Source organism: Prosopis cineraria, unplaced genomic scaffold (assembly GCF_029017545.1).
Source record: "Prosopis cineraria cultivar Desert tree isolate PC_DT_omini unplaced genomic scaffold, ASM2901754v1 PC11, whole genome shotgun sequence".
Classification (NCBI taxonomy): Eukaryota; Viridiplantae; Streptophyta; class Magnoliopsida; order Fabales; family Fabaceae; genus Prosopis; species Prosopis cineraria.
In genome coordinates, this window is record NW_026555342.1 from 921,253 (window position 1) to 936,203 (window position 14,951).

The window sequence follows — 14,951 nt, forward strand, 5'->3', positions numbered from 1 at the left end:
TCATCCCCCCTTATATTTTATAGACCAAGAATATATTTTAGAAGACACTACAATTAGAACTCGAGGCAAATTTGCAGTCAATTAAGATGTGTGTCATACCATGCTCACGTGCATTATCTTTTCTGTTTTAATTTGATAGGAAATGTTTAAATCTAATTGTTTTTTTTTGTGAGTTGTTTAAATATAATTTTTAGTGTTGTATCCTTAGAGAGTCAAGTCAATTCAAACCGTACATTTTTTCTGAACTAATAAACAATTGCTTTATAGTTTGTTTTCTGCAAGGTCTTCTTCGGCCACCAAAAAGAAAAGGGCAAAAAGAGTGAGGAAAAGAAAAGTCCAACACTACCAATAATGCAACAGGTGACTAAATATTACTTATCTAACAGCAGTGTTTAGCGAATTAGCCAAAAGAAATTATATATATATATATATATGCATGTATGTAGAGAGAGAGAGAGAGAGAGAGAGAGAGAGAGAGTTGTAGTACAGTTGCCTCAGCTTGACCTGATAGCCCTACACACACACACACACACACACACACACACAGATGATACATACATACATACAAAGAAAATGGTTTTTAAGTGACCATTAAATGGAAGCTAGAGATCGTGTTTTCCTTTTCATAAGCCTAATCCTCTAAGGCAAAAACATTTATGCTCGTATTTGAATAAAGGCAACCTACAGCACATCGAAAACCAAATTCTTGTTAGTGCTATGAAGAATGAAGAGTAATGGCCACATGAATAAATAAATAAATGTATTAGTGCCAACAAGGTAGAAAATAGAAGCAGTATCTTTTATTATTATTATTTCACAAAATGAATGGATTGTATATTTCTCAGTTAAAAACCTATTCAAAATTTAATTTAAATTATTTTGCAGAATTGAAACCTTCCACTATGCTAAAACACAGCAACCAAGGTCTATATATTCAATTCAAACCATCAGCATCAAATGTAGACGGTTCAAATTACATTAAACAAACCTATCTGACATATTTGAAATTTTAATATTTTTATTATTTCAAAAATGTAAAACATATGATAAAAATAACATTATTGTAATTTACAAAACAATGCTCAAGCCTAAACATAATTAAAACTTCAGACAATCCAAAATTGTCAGAGCAGTAAACAGTAAAACACAATTAATACTAGCTATCCCACTATAGTCCAACATTTATTTAGAGGCTTGATTCAACTCATTTTAAATATATGAAAATTGATTTAATTCTTGCTTGTGCATGGATGAAATATTAATCATGGGCCTTACAACAAAGTAGATAAACTAATTAATTGCCCAAGCCTGAGAGATGTATCAGAACTATCAGAGTCTTGAGGAGGATTAATGTCAGATGAACTGCAAATGATGATGGACTCAGAAGACTGCCCTTGTCCATGCACAAGGCTCTGTACATATAAAGCTCAAGTGTATCTTTGTGTTACAAGACTTTCATTTCATAACATCTGAAAAAAGATGCAATAATTTAGAGGATAAGAGTTTGAAAATCTGTGATCACCTGCTTCATTCTTTGGTTTTCTTCCTTGAGTTGGATTCCCTATACATGAAAGTCAAACATATTGCAATAGCAAAGGTGACTGAGAGTGTACGCGGAACATTGTTAGTGTCCTAAAAAGCATCACTTGGTTTTTTGTTGAAATCCATTATGTTTTATTGAAATCATATGCATTAGTCTGTTAGAATATGGATCTGAATCTTCTCATCATGGGAAATTTTCAAATTATAGTGTCATGTGTGAAGAGAAGAGTGAGCATCAAATCTCCTGGAATAACCCGGTCTTGTGGAATCGATTATTCAAAAGGGATTCTCAGAGAACTGATCATTCAAGTATGACCATAAGTGAATCTTTGTGTGTATTATGTTTCATTCGCTACATAGTATAAGACACTTTTTTTTAAAGAATCATGTTAAAAAATATAAGGTGTATTGAATCTTTTAAAGTGTAATTAATAAGGTTTCTTTCAAGGGTTTTTTAATTGAGGCAACTTATTAAGTAAATAAGAGTATACATAGAAAAAAATGTGTAATTTTACATACCATTAATTAATTTAACGGAGAGTATGAATGAGTTAAAAGTATCTTATAATGAAGATTATAAAAAGAGTGGCATATGCATTATTTTCACATACATTAATTGAGTTTCCTAATTCCATATTCTTTTGTGCATTTCACATCCATTAATTTGTGTGTCAGCACCTCACTGATTGAGAAGATTAAGATATTGTTTTGTGACTAATTAAATAGAGGCTACATTCACAAAAATGAAGTTTATAGCTCTAGTCCAATAAAAAGAAGGATGTTTTACGTTTTAAGAGTTTAGGTATTGATTGTCTTTTCTTATGAGGGGAAAGTACCAAATTTATTTAAGAAACTAGAAATGGTGATCCCAAGAAAACAAATTAATCTAATATTCAGTCAACGCTCTCTATTTTCATGTTTTTCTTAGTTGGGCTAACCATTAACCCCTGTTCGGCTGGAAGGAAATGAAAAGGAGGGAAGAGAAATTCTAATGAATTCGATCCAAAAGAAATGTATAGGTGGAGTTATAAAATTTTGAGAACTTTGTAAACTCAAAGAGTAAGCAAAATTAATTAAATATTTTAACCCCACTTCTCCATTTTGTTAAAAATCAAACTCATTAGAATCTCACATTCCCTCCGTTTCCCTCCAACCAAACAGATATATGGGAACAAGGGGAATGAATGTAATTGCTACAGTATAGATAGACTAAAAGACTAAAGTCAAAAGTTTTCAATCACACTCGTCAATGGTTTTGTTTCCTCGAATTGTAGAAAGTATAAAAAGTGCTTAAAATAAGTTTTAACACTGATCTTTTAACTGGTGTAGAAAGTCCAAAGTCAAGACTTTCTACATTGCCTCTTTCTACACAGTTTTGGAACTAATGTAAAAAGTTATTTTTAGCTGGTGTAAATAGTGCTTTTTGTAGTAAAGGTGTACCTTTTGCAATACTGTGAGAGACCCTTTTTAGGTTTGGAACTACTTCAAGTCTAAAATGGATTGAATAGACTTCAGTAGAATTCACATAAAAGTTTTTCCTGCTTCTGGAAGTATAATAAGTTATATAATGAGATTTCCATTTACAAGCTACTGTACCCATCAATATTTAGACACACGCAAAGGATTAAGTGGTTATCAGTTGATAAAAAGTGAATAAATTCATAGATAATAATAACATTCTTTGGCGCACGCGCGCACATATAGAGCAGCTCCTAAAATTCTAAGTTCGGTGTAGTATTTACCTTTCTCTTAAGTGCATTGATTTGTTTTAAGATTCTTTCATCCTGAAACAATAATCATAGTAAATATGTTAACTCAAGAGCTTGAATGCAATGACTACACAAAATCACAACTCATAAAGGTGTAGGATGAGGAAGAAATCAAGCCAATTTCTTCACACAGTGAAAGATGACTAGCAGTAATAATCACTAAACCAGATTTTTTTTTGGGTTTCATGGTAAAGGCATTGCTTTTTAAAAAAAAATGTAAAAATATAGATTTTTAAAATAGAAAATGTGCACATCAGGTAGATTCTACATCAGCAATAATGTAGGTTTAAGGAAATCTACTGAATCTTGTGAAAGAACATTAAAAGATATTATAGAAAAATAAGTCATGGGGCAAAATGTAGGAAGCCACGTTGTTCATAACATAGCTTGTGAACAAGGTGAGGTAAGTTCTACAAATTTACAAGATACAGTGACTACTGATTCATGATTGATGAAAAGATATTATATTTCTTCTACATTCAATCCCTCAAGTAAATGAAGAATGAAATTAATAGCATAAAGGAATCCTAACACTCTTAAAGTTTGTGCCGTTAGGGCTGTTTGGTCCACAGGAAATGTGAAAATGGAATGAATAATAACCATAAATTTATTTGGTATGATACTGAAAATGGAAAAAATTTATTTTTGATATTTAAATAAAAAATCAAACCAATCAGAATGCCCACAAGGGGGAAAAATCCCCATCATAGATCCACAGATGAAGGGTATTGGTGGAAATAGTGTGATTCCAGCTTTTGGGAATGAGGATTGATCACGCTTTTATGGAGAACCATCCTTCCACAAGTCTGGTAATGAGTCTTTTCACAGGATTAGGATTCATACAACAAAAAAAAATAAAAAAGACACGCCATTTTTGGGAATGCAATCGAGATTTGGGAGTTCAAGAATTCAATCAAACAAACCCTTACTGAAGTTCATAAACTTCTCTGCAGAATACTAGTATAATACACTTTCCTTTCTTTGTATATACAAATACAAACTTTATACTCCCTACATTCAAAAAATACAAGGAATTTTTCTGATTTTATATTTTTAAAAATAAAAGACATTTTTTAATTTTTCAATGTGTAATTAATGACTTTTTTCCCCAAAAGTACCCTTAATAAATACATCACTAAACCATTCCTTCACCTTTAAGTAATAGACCCTTTTAAATAAAGAAAAATATGAAAAGATAGTATCGGTTTAAGGATAATTAAGTAACTTACCAATAGCATAATTTAATTAAAAATATCTTATATTTTTAAATGGAAGGAGTATGAAAAAGTATTATTCCTCCTGTCCCAAAATGCAAATTACTTTAATTTCAATTATTTTACCCAAACCAATAAAGTTGGTTAAAGTTAATTAATTGAACATGAACTTTTCAAAAGTTACTTGAACATTCTGAAATAACCCTTATTAAAGTATAATCTCATATTAATGATATATCTCATTTAAAATCTCTCACGGGGAAAATTTGAAAGGATAACATTTAATGGTATAAAATGACTTACATTTCGAGTATCCCAAATCTTCTAAAACGTGACTTAAATTTTGGGATGGAGATGTTAGAATTTTGCTTAGAACTTGACAAACTTTAGAGAGGATGAAGATTGAAGCACAAAAAGGAATAAATCGAAACCTTTGTTTTTGAAACACGGGACAAGCCCCTTTCAAGTCTTTCCTCTAGCGTCTGCAATTCTTCAAGTGTGCATCCTTGAAGCTCTTCGTCATTCAGCTGCCTGTTGAATTAATTTATAGTGCAAATCATCATTTGTCTCAGGAACATAATAATCTTGTGAACATTCATGCATGGTATGTATAGTATAAAGTTGTATACCTCAATTCACGAGTCTTTTCTGCTACTACTGCCTTGTGCAGCTCGTTCTCATCACCTTTAAGCTTGTACGTATTTCCAAAAAGAAAAAAAAAAACCAAAGGAAAGATACAAAAAGACTTGAGAAGATTAGCCTATCGTGATTTAATATCCATTATTTCATATATTATCATAAATTGATGTCAACATTATGTCACCCATCAAAGCAATGCTCTTTTTGGTTCTTCTGTGGAGCTAATTCAGGACCTAGGGTTTTTTGTAGGGCAATTCAGTTTCACTTTTGTTCGTAAGATTAGCCCCTATTATCCTGGAACCTGATCAAATCCAGAAGGGGAAAAATCTTCAAGGGTTGGGGGGAGAAGAAAAGGAGCTGATGGACAACAAATTGCAAAGAATCAAGATGGAGGGATAATTACAGGTATGACAAACTTAATTTCTTTAGTGAGTTTAAGTCTTCCAAAGAAGGAGATCCCCCCTTATTTGAGGCATAATCGGACACTAAATTTGTACCTCTCCTAGTGACAATGCAAACTTGGGATTGCTATATTATGAAGGACTAACTCTTTCTACTAGACCCACTCCTGTTGGTGAAGCAAATCCTTTTTTTCCCTCTAGTTCATTTGATAATAAGCATTTGCTTAGTTATTCAGTAGTCAGATCCCATTGTCAATCAAATAAGAAAGAAGGGCGGGGGGGGGGGGAGTGTGTGCAAGTCATAATTTAGAGAAACTACCTATTAGTTAAGTATGTTATCCAAAATAGAAAAGAAAAGAAAAAGTTAAGTAAACAGAGTAGGCCACATATGTATTTTTTGCACAAAACATAAGATATGGCATATCGTTGACAGCTAATAAAGTACAACTTTCTATAACTTATATAAATATTTTGATGATTGATATTGACTCATTGATTACCTGCACATCAACAGGTGATTTACCTTGTATTTGAATGGCTGAATGTTGATCATACCATTCAATTTCCTGCTGAATGCTGAAACCAACAAAAACAGTAACTCATTTGAGTGCCTTTATCCATTTTATTCCATGAAATCAATCGATGCAAAAGATCACATAATTAAGGACAGCTTTATATATGTCAAAATAAATAAAGAAATTCTTCAGAATCCCAATGGTTTTTACTCAGCACCTTCAACTGTGTGGCAACTAGTCATGATTCAATTACTTCATCAAATCCATAAAAATATTTATTCATTCGTTAACCCTTTAAGTTCTTACTTAAGAGTAACAGCAGTATTAAAACACATGCATTGCAATTTAAGGTTAGAAGTTAATAAATAAACAAGAATCATGTAGATTCTAACTAGTGGTCAACTTATAATTCTAACCCTTTGAATTCAATTTATTAAAAGAGGAAGATCATGGAGTTAATGAGAACAGTTACAAAAGCTTCTTATCAACTAGATGAGAAATGCTGCTGTATTATCAGATTAAGAAGTTATACAATAAAAATCGAAACACATGTTCCTAGGTAGCTACTTTTATAGATCATACAAAGTGAGAGATGCTAAGTGCAGATGCACACACACACTGAAAATAATAATAATAATAATGAGTACTCAAACAGTTTCATATTGCATTCTTAAATCAATCACTATGATAATGTGGAAACCTCTCTCTCTCTGTGTGCGTGTTTGAGAATTAAATATCCCTTTGTACATATATGTGTGTGTATAAGAATGAAATTTAGAGTAGAGATAACACACACACACAGATATATATATATATATATAAGAACCTTGAGCTAGCATAATCAAAGAGCTTGCCAGTGGAAGAGAAGACCAAGGGAGCAATCTCAGCATCACAGAGAGTTGAGAGTTCATGGGCCTTCTTGAAGAGACCTTTCCTTCTCTTTGAGAAAGCCACTTGTCTTGCTGTTACACTGTCTATTTTCTTTATCTGCTTCTTTCTTCTCGTCATTTCCCCTCTTCTTCATCCGTAACACATGGTTATTATATACAGTAAATTATACAGTCAAAAAATTACACATACATACATACATACATATATATATATATATCAGCAGAATCAAAGTGGGGGTAACACTGTACTTGAACTCATTAATAGAGAGGCATTATACATACAGTAAATCCAGTGGTTTCACATCACATAGGGAAAGATCTACAATGAATTACTACTACTACTACTACTACTATTCTTCACAAAAGCCAAGTATCCGACCAAGAACCGACGGATCAGAGATGAGAATCGGGAAAGACGTGAGAAAATGTTGCTTTTGTTGATAAACATAAAAACTACAGAAACATTAGTGATCTTGGAAGAATAACAAGAAATAATTGAAAAAAGTCCAATAAATCGAGCTAAGGAAGAATTTCCAACTCGACAATATCTTTGCGACCAAATTAGGAAAGAGAAACTCAGCTATCAGTAGATGAAAAATGGAAAGCGAGAAAAGAACAGAAAAAAAATCGAGTGTTTCGAAATGAACCTCAAACCAAAAGTTGCCGAGAGAGAAGAACAAAAAATAAATAAAAACTCCATATAAAGCATTTTCAGAAAAAAGAAAGTGAAACCGAAGCTCCAGAAAATAAGGAATCCAACCTGGTAGCTATTGAAGAAACTTGTGTTGTGAATATCGCAGACTTCTTCTCTCTTGTTCTTCAGCTTTCGCGGTTCGTACATTGCTGGCTTTTCTAAGGAAATTAAAATATATGCTTTTTTGCCCTTTTTGGCCAAGTTGATGTTTCCTCTGTAGCCACTATTTTAATTTCATATTCTTCCGTTTTCTGTTCTCTAACATTTAATAGTGGCTACGGTGTGGAAGGATATGAACTTAATACAGAGAACTTAAAAAGAGAAAGTAAAGGGTCTGTTTTCTGGTTAGAGAACTTTAGTTTATTTTTTTTTCTTTCTACCAAAAAGAAGTTTAAAAAGAATTATTTAATCTTTATTTAAAAGCCTAAATGGTAATTTAGACCTTAAATTATATTTAAGCCTTAGATTATAAGCTCAAAAGTGATTTAAACTCTAAACTCATATTTAATATATTCTAAACTCTAAACAATTAAATTTGGACAATTTCTCTTTGACCATTAAGTTGGCATAAATGTTTGTTATTTATAAAAATGAGACCAAATGTATAATTTTCATGCTTCTCTTTGCCATTTCGCTTATCATCTTCCGTCTCAATCGCCTAAAATCCTACCTCAAGTTTATGGAGGAAACATGAGCAAGCCAACACTAGCAGCACCTAGATTCAAAGGAGTTTCAAGTGTTTCAAATACAGAGAGCTAGAAGTGGTGATAGAGGGATTCACCAAAGTAAATGTAATTAGCAATGGAGGATTTGGTTTGGTGTACAAGGGAGTGCTCAGTGATGGCACTCTGACTACCATTAGGTTGTTGTACAAAGAGGGGGAGAGGGATAGTGTAATCTAATGAGGGTAGAAATTGCATATCTGATTCCACTTTTTTTTTTAAGTAACGAGCATCTATGCCAACTTGACTGCATGGAGAACTTGCTCTAAATTAGTTATTCAAAGTTAAAATGTACTAAATATAAGTTTAGGGTTCGAACTCCTCTTGAGCTTATAATTCATTATTCAAATTATCAGTTAACCTTATTTAAATGCTTTTTGATTATAATAAATGGTTTTTGTGTGTATGTTTTTTTTAATACAAGGACACAGAAAACTCGTGTAAAAGTTGAACAAATCAAGTCATATATGATTTATAAGGGATTTGCATCCTGGGGGCGGATGATTGTAAATAATAAGATCAAGATTATCTTGAGAGGCTCAGTGAGCGAGCATGTCTGTACATCTGTTTGCTTCCCTAAACGTGTGTTTGGAGGTAATGATTCAATCTTTCATGACCAATATTCTGATTCTATTGATAATTCCAGAGAGATAATGGTTATCAAGAAAATTATATTGAATAAGCGAAAGTATTTTCATAAAATCAGAATATACATTGATTTTTGTGTGTATGTTACTTTTTTGTGTTCCCTCATACTCCTTGATTGTGATGAGAGAGGCTCCCCATTGTACATGAAAGTCAATGTAAAATATAAGAAAATTCAATTTCATCAATTATTAATAATATAATAATTCCTTTATTAGGGTGTGTTAGGTAAGGCGATGAACATTTGACTGCTTGCTATGTTGGGGACTCTATTGTTGGCAACAATGGGAGAAGCAAGGAGAGATGAAGATGGGCTGTGATTAGTATCCTCTTGGATCCACTGGCTCCATTCGGATGTTTTTATCATCATCATAAAAAGAGGGCAAGTCAATTTTTATTATTATATTAATTTTCATGCCTTTATTAGAAGTATATAGGATAAAATTAAATTTTACATACATTAAGCAATTTGAATTGAGATGTATAATTAATTTACATAAGAAATAAATAAAAAATAAAAATCATCATATAAGGATATAATGGAAATTAATTATTATCTCAGCTCCCTTACCCATCTTAACCAAACAAAAGATCATTAAAGATTTCTCCCCTCTCCTCTAACAAAACAATACAAAGTAACATAAAAACCCTCCCCTCCCATGTTAAGCAATAGAAAAGTAGTTTAGATATTTAAATTTATAGGCTAAAGTGTATTTTTGATTTTCCATTTTATATATTTTTTCAGTCATTGATCCTAATACTGTTATTTTTAAATTATTTTTTTATGTCAAACATTATTATTTTTTAAAAAAATTAAATTTAAGACATCAACATTTAAAAATATTTTGTCAATATTTTAAAATTTAATGTAAAATATTTTTGTTATAAAACTAATGGTATCAGGGTTAAAGGATTAAAAAGACACTTTATAAAATTAAAGTATTAAAATAAAATTTTATATTAAGTTAAAGGACTAAAAATATAATTTAGTCAAATTTATATATTTCAAGTATTTCAAGTTAGCTTCCAATAAAACTGAGACATGATGGTGTTCCCACTACAAATAAACTAGGTAAATCCATATAAAACAAAATACATTTAGTCGATATGTGAATTTCGAGTGTATGAGGGGGGGAACCAAAAAGTTTAACTTGTCACAAGTTGTAATTTATCAATAATACAGTTAATTGTTTTATTAATTTTATATAAGCAATATATTAATATATAATTTAAAATTTAAAAGAATCATACTATTTATAAAATTTAAATCATGCAACTTATTTCAGACTTTATAGGAATACAGTACTAGAAAAATAGAATTTAATGAATCCCTCGCCAAATTGCATTTTAGCGAGGGACAAATTCATAACTTAAACAAGGCTCGCTAAATTTAATGAATGATCATATTTTTCTTGCTAATTGGCGAGAGATTTAAAGGGGGATTTAGTCCCCCACTAATTTTTAGTGAGGATTCAAAATTTGATAACCTTAGCAAAGGATTAGCCCTTGCTAAATATGTCTATATTTAAAAATAGTGATGCCACATCAACCGTCATGTGTGGGTTAAATTATGACATGTCACCAATAATCTCATGCCTCATCAACTACCATGTCACCTACCATCTCGTGTCTCGTATGCGACAACCCATGATAATCCACATTGTGTTGTGTCACTTGCTTCTTACTATGTCATATATTCATTATGTTTATGTCAAAGTTAAGACTTAAACCTTTGATCTCATACCTTTTAAGCCTATACTCTCATTCTTTATCAGTTGAACTGAAAAGCACTTGTAATTATTATATGAAAAATTAGATATATATTATTTAATTACATAAATATATCAAATAATATATTATAAAAATACACACATGATACATATTAAATTTTATTTTCAATTGTTAATGCATTAAAAATATTTATATTTTATTTAAATTATTCTTTATATTATATTTTTAATAAAATATTATTTTTTCAATGAAAATCAACTTAAAATAAATAAAATATTAAATATTAAATAATTTTATTATAAATATTTTAGTTAATTTTAAAATTTAGTTTTATTTTTAAATGAACATAATTAAATATATAATTAAAAGTCATCACCAAAGGTTAGATTTTTTTGCAGTAACTAGTTAGAAATAGAATCTGTCGCTAAATCCCTCACTAATTATTTATTTTTCTAAGAATATATATACGTAAGAGGCATGGCTCCAGATGATTATTGAAAAAGGAAATTATTTTAAAAGACAATAATTTAATTAGTTCTGGCCAAAAAATAATTTAAGTAGGGCATTATGGAGCATTTCTTTTCTGAAAATTGCAATGTGAGTATTTTTATCATAAATTACATGTTAAATTTTATATCAAAATTATTTTAATTTCAGGAGCAAACTTTCCTATGCAGAAAGTTGGAAAGATGAAATGTAGAGTATCACTGAAGAGAATACATGGAAAATGGAATCAATTTTCAAACATTAATTAACTTAACCATTTTCTTGATATGTATCCATGAGTATAATTAAGGATAGAGGGAGTATAACTCTCGATATGTGTGCAAGTTTGAAGCAAAAAGATGTAGTGGTGTTATGTTAGCTAGGATTAAAATATTTGTAGCGCTATAAATGATATATGATAGTACTAATAGTAAAAGTATGAATGCGTTGGCCCATAAAAAAGAAGAAGAAGAAGAAGAAGAAGTATGAATGCACCATATAATTATTTTCTGTTAAGTTTTCACATTTTAGAAACATTAAATGATTTTTTTATGGAAAGACTCAATGTTATATTTTTACATGAGTTAATTGCTTGAATAAAAGATGACTATTTTGATATTTTTAAATAAAAGTTATTGCTACTAAAACAAAAATGAGTATAACCATAAGCTAAAATGAAGTTCATGTTTAAATAGTGATTTAGAAGAAGAGGAGAGAATATTCAAAAAGTGAGAGAAGAGATGATTCTCATTTTAATGTGTTGAATGCAGATACCCCCTATTTAAAGTCATAAATGTAATCAATTATAATAAATAAAATATAAAATAATAATAGCTGAAAGATATTAGAATAACCCAAAAATATCAAAGTAACTGAAAGATATAGGTATCCACATAATTTCTTAAATTTCATAACTCTCCTTGTTGGATGTCCATAAAAATATTGTGCCTTATTAAAATCTTATTAGAGAAAACCTAATGGAACAAAATCCTAGTGAAGGAAAAAGAGAACATAATATATTTCTAACACCCTATTAAAAACTGTGCCATGAAAAATCCAATGAAAAAAAATATGATCAAAGAAAAAAGAGTACAATATATATAAGCTTCTCCTCATGACTAGATCAGTTAATATTCTTAAACCTATGAATTCCAATGTTGTATATAAACTTCTCAAAAGTTGAAGTAGTGAGTGCATTGGTCAACAAATATGCTAAATTATTACTAGAAAGAATTTGTTGAATTTAGATTTCTCTATTTTTTTGAATATCATATGTGAAGAAGAATTTTGGTGAGATATATTTTATTCTATCTTCTTTAATATATCATTCTTTTGATTGAGCAACACATGATGCATTATTTTCACATATGATTGTTGGGATGATTTTTCCAGAAGAAAGACCACAGGTGCTTTGAACGTGATAGACCACATATCTTAACTAGATGTATTCTCGACTTACTTCATGGATTGCTAAATTTTTTGTGTAATTAGAAGATGCGGCTATTATAATCTGTTTCATAGATTACCACAAAATAGTAATACTGCCATAAGTAAACAAGTAGCCCATTTGAGATCAACCATTATGAGAATTTGATATGAATCCGACATTTGCATAACCTATTAAATCCTATTTTATTTTATTAGAATATAATAAAACCATATCCTTAGTACCTCCAAGGTAACCTAGAATATGTTTAACTCCATTCCAATATTTTGGTGTTCATGAAGAATTATATATTGCTAATAGATTAACAACAAATCATATATCACATCCTGTGTGATACGTAAGATACATTAGTGTTCCAATGACATTAAAATATGGTAATTTTGGAGCAAGTAGTTCTTAATCATTTTCTTGAGGCTTGAAAGGATCTCTATTCTTGTCGAAAGAACTAACAGCCTGTCATGCCTAAAAAAGTAGGCATGACCGGCACGGGACATATATACAAACACACATCCCTTAAGCCTTGATTAATAAAATTTTTATTTAATATCTTAATTCATTTGAAATAAGATTGGAAATTATAGAATATTTTCTATGTAAATAAAAGATTCCCAAACTTTTGTAGAGATTTCGACAAAATTTCCTCTGTAAATAGAACCTTTTGAATCTCTACAATAACCACTTACAGACAAATTAATATATAGAGCTTTACTCCTCAATAATAGATAGTCGATATAAATTTACAAACCAAAATTACATCTATAGTTAATGTAAAGCACTTAAATTTAGTCTCAAAATATAACATGTAATTGAATATATACATCAAAAGAAAATGTGATCTCATTATAAATATTCACCCAGCTCAATAGCAAACCCTTCAATAGTCAGCAAGAGATTCAACATCAACTAATGAATTTGAGATCAAAACATTTTTCAGTGAATAGCATCCTCAAAAATAGAATTTAAAAGAATAAAAATAATAAACTCAAACAATTATGTAAAATAATTGAAAAGATAATAATTCAATATATCAAACTTACTAAGCCAGTAAATTTTAATCATTACCATAAAATCAAAGTAAACTGGAATTGCTTTATTCAATCATGCCTGAAGAAAACAAATTATTCAAATATAAATCAAAGCAGCATACTTACTAACTGAAATCATTAAAGGGCAATACAGCTATATTGGGTGAAAATTTTATTTGGTACTGTTACTTTTCGATGTAAATATTTAAGTCGTATGTATTTTGATTTAGAAGAAAGACTAATTGCTTAACATAGATTGTTGTTAGGACTTTATTTTGATATTTGAATTGTTTGCTGGCTGGAAGGAGTTAAGCTCCTAACTGATACTGTATTCTATGAAAATTTTATTGTAAAATTTTCAGAAGATCCTATTTACAAGGGAGGTTCTGCTGAAAAACGTTAAAACTTTGTCATGACAATCAATATCAAAATTGTTAGAACTTATATACTATCTAATTCTATTTATGAAAGATGGAAATGAATTTTTATTTTTAGGCTAATGGAAATGTGCGAAATGGATCGCATTCGTACTGTCACCCTTTACTTTTGGAGTGTGACATAGACCAAATTAAACTTTTGATAAAATAATCTTTCTATTATTGTCATGAGGTAATCTTTCCCACTTTAGTACTTATTAGCCTTTAGAAAAGTTTACGCAAAAAAAAAAAAATCTTTGAAAATTCATGCCATCTGAATACATTTTCCTTGAACTTTTATTTTCCTCATGAATAATGCAAAACAACATAATTCAGCTGAACAAACTGGTTTGTCCACTGACCTTTTAGACCTGGAATAACTAACTAAGTTGAAACAGAGCTATCCACGTATATATAACATTATTGGCCATTATTCATAATTAATCAAGCACTGTACTTTAATTTTTAGCACAGAATTTTTTTAAACCAAAAAAAAATCTGGCATTGCTCTTCTTCCTTCAGAAGCTTCAATTTGATTTAGGGAAAGAGTAACCTACCATTCAATAAATAAAATAACAATTAATGAAAAGTGATATTAATCCTAATTGTTTAGTGTTTAAGTATAAATAAACTCATCCATATGAGTTGCAAATCATATTCATGTAAGCCACAAGGGCTTAACATCAAAAAGTTCATTGTCATGTACATCTATATTAATATGAGGTTAAAGTGTAGGAGTTATTCACAAGTTGTAAAAAGTGATGTTTATCTTGAGCTCTAGGCCAATATATTTTCATCCCCTCTGCTAGTATCCT

The 14,951-nt window shown here is 30.0% G+C and overlaps 1 protein-coding gene across 6 annotated transcripts; it reads right to left on the reverse strand.

The window, feature by feature from the left end:
- Positions 1 to 1,018: 1,018 nt before the first annotated feature.
- On the reverse strand, positions 1,019 to 7,854 carry LOC129285965 (MADS-box protein JOINTLESS-like). Of its 6 annotated transcripts, none has more exons than XM_054921976.1 (8): positions 7,731 to 7,854; positions 6,907 to 7,098; positions 6,089 to 6,141; positions 5,155 to 5,209; positions 4,957 to 5,056; positions 3,285 to 3,326; positions 1,523 to 1,561; positions 1,019 to 1,412 (listed from the first exon to the last, which is right to left on the reverse strand). In XM_054921976.1, the coding sequence occupies exons 2-8, from the start codon at positions 7,086 to 7,088 to the stop codon at positions 1,272 to 1,274; spliced, it is 612 nt and encodes a 203-aa protein (XP_054777951.1). In that variant the 5' UTR covers positions 7,089 to 7,098; positions 7,731 to 7,854; the 3' UTR covers positions 1,019 to 1,271. The 6 variants fall into 6 exon arrangements, with proteins under 6 accessions (XP_054777951.1, XP_054777953.1, XP_054777948.1 ...); XM_054921978.1 differs by having other exon boundaries at positions 5,155 to 5,216; XM_054921973.1 differs by having other exon boundaries at positions 5,155 to 5,216; positions 6,066 to 6,141.
- Between the last annotated feature and the right edge of the window lie 7,097 nt (positions 7,855 to 14,951).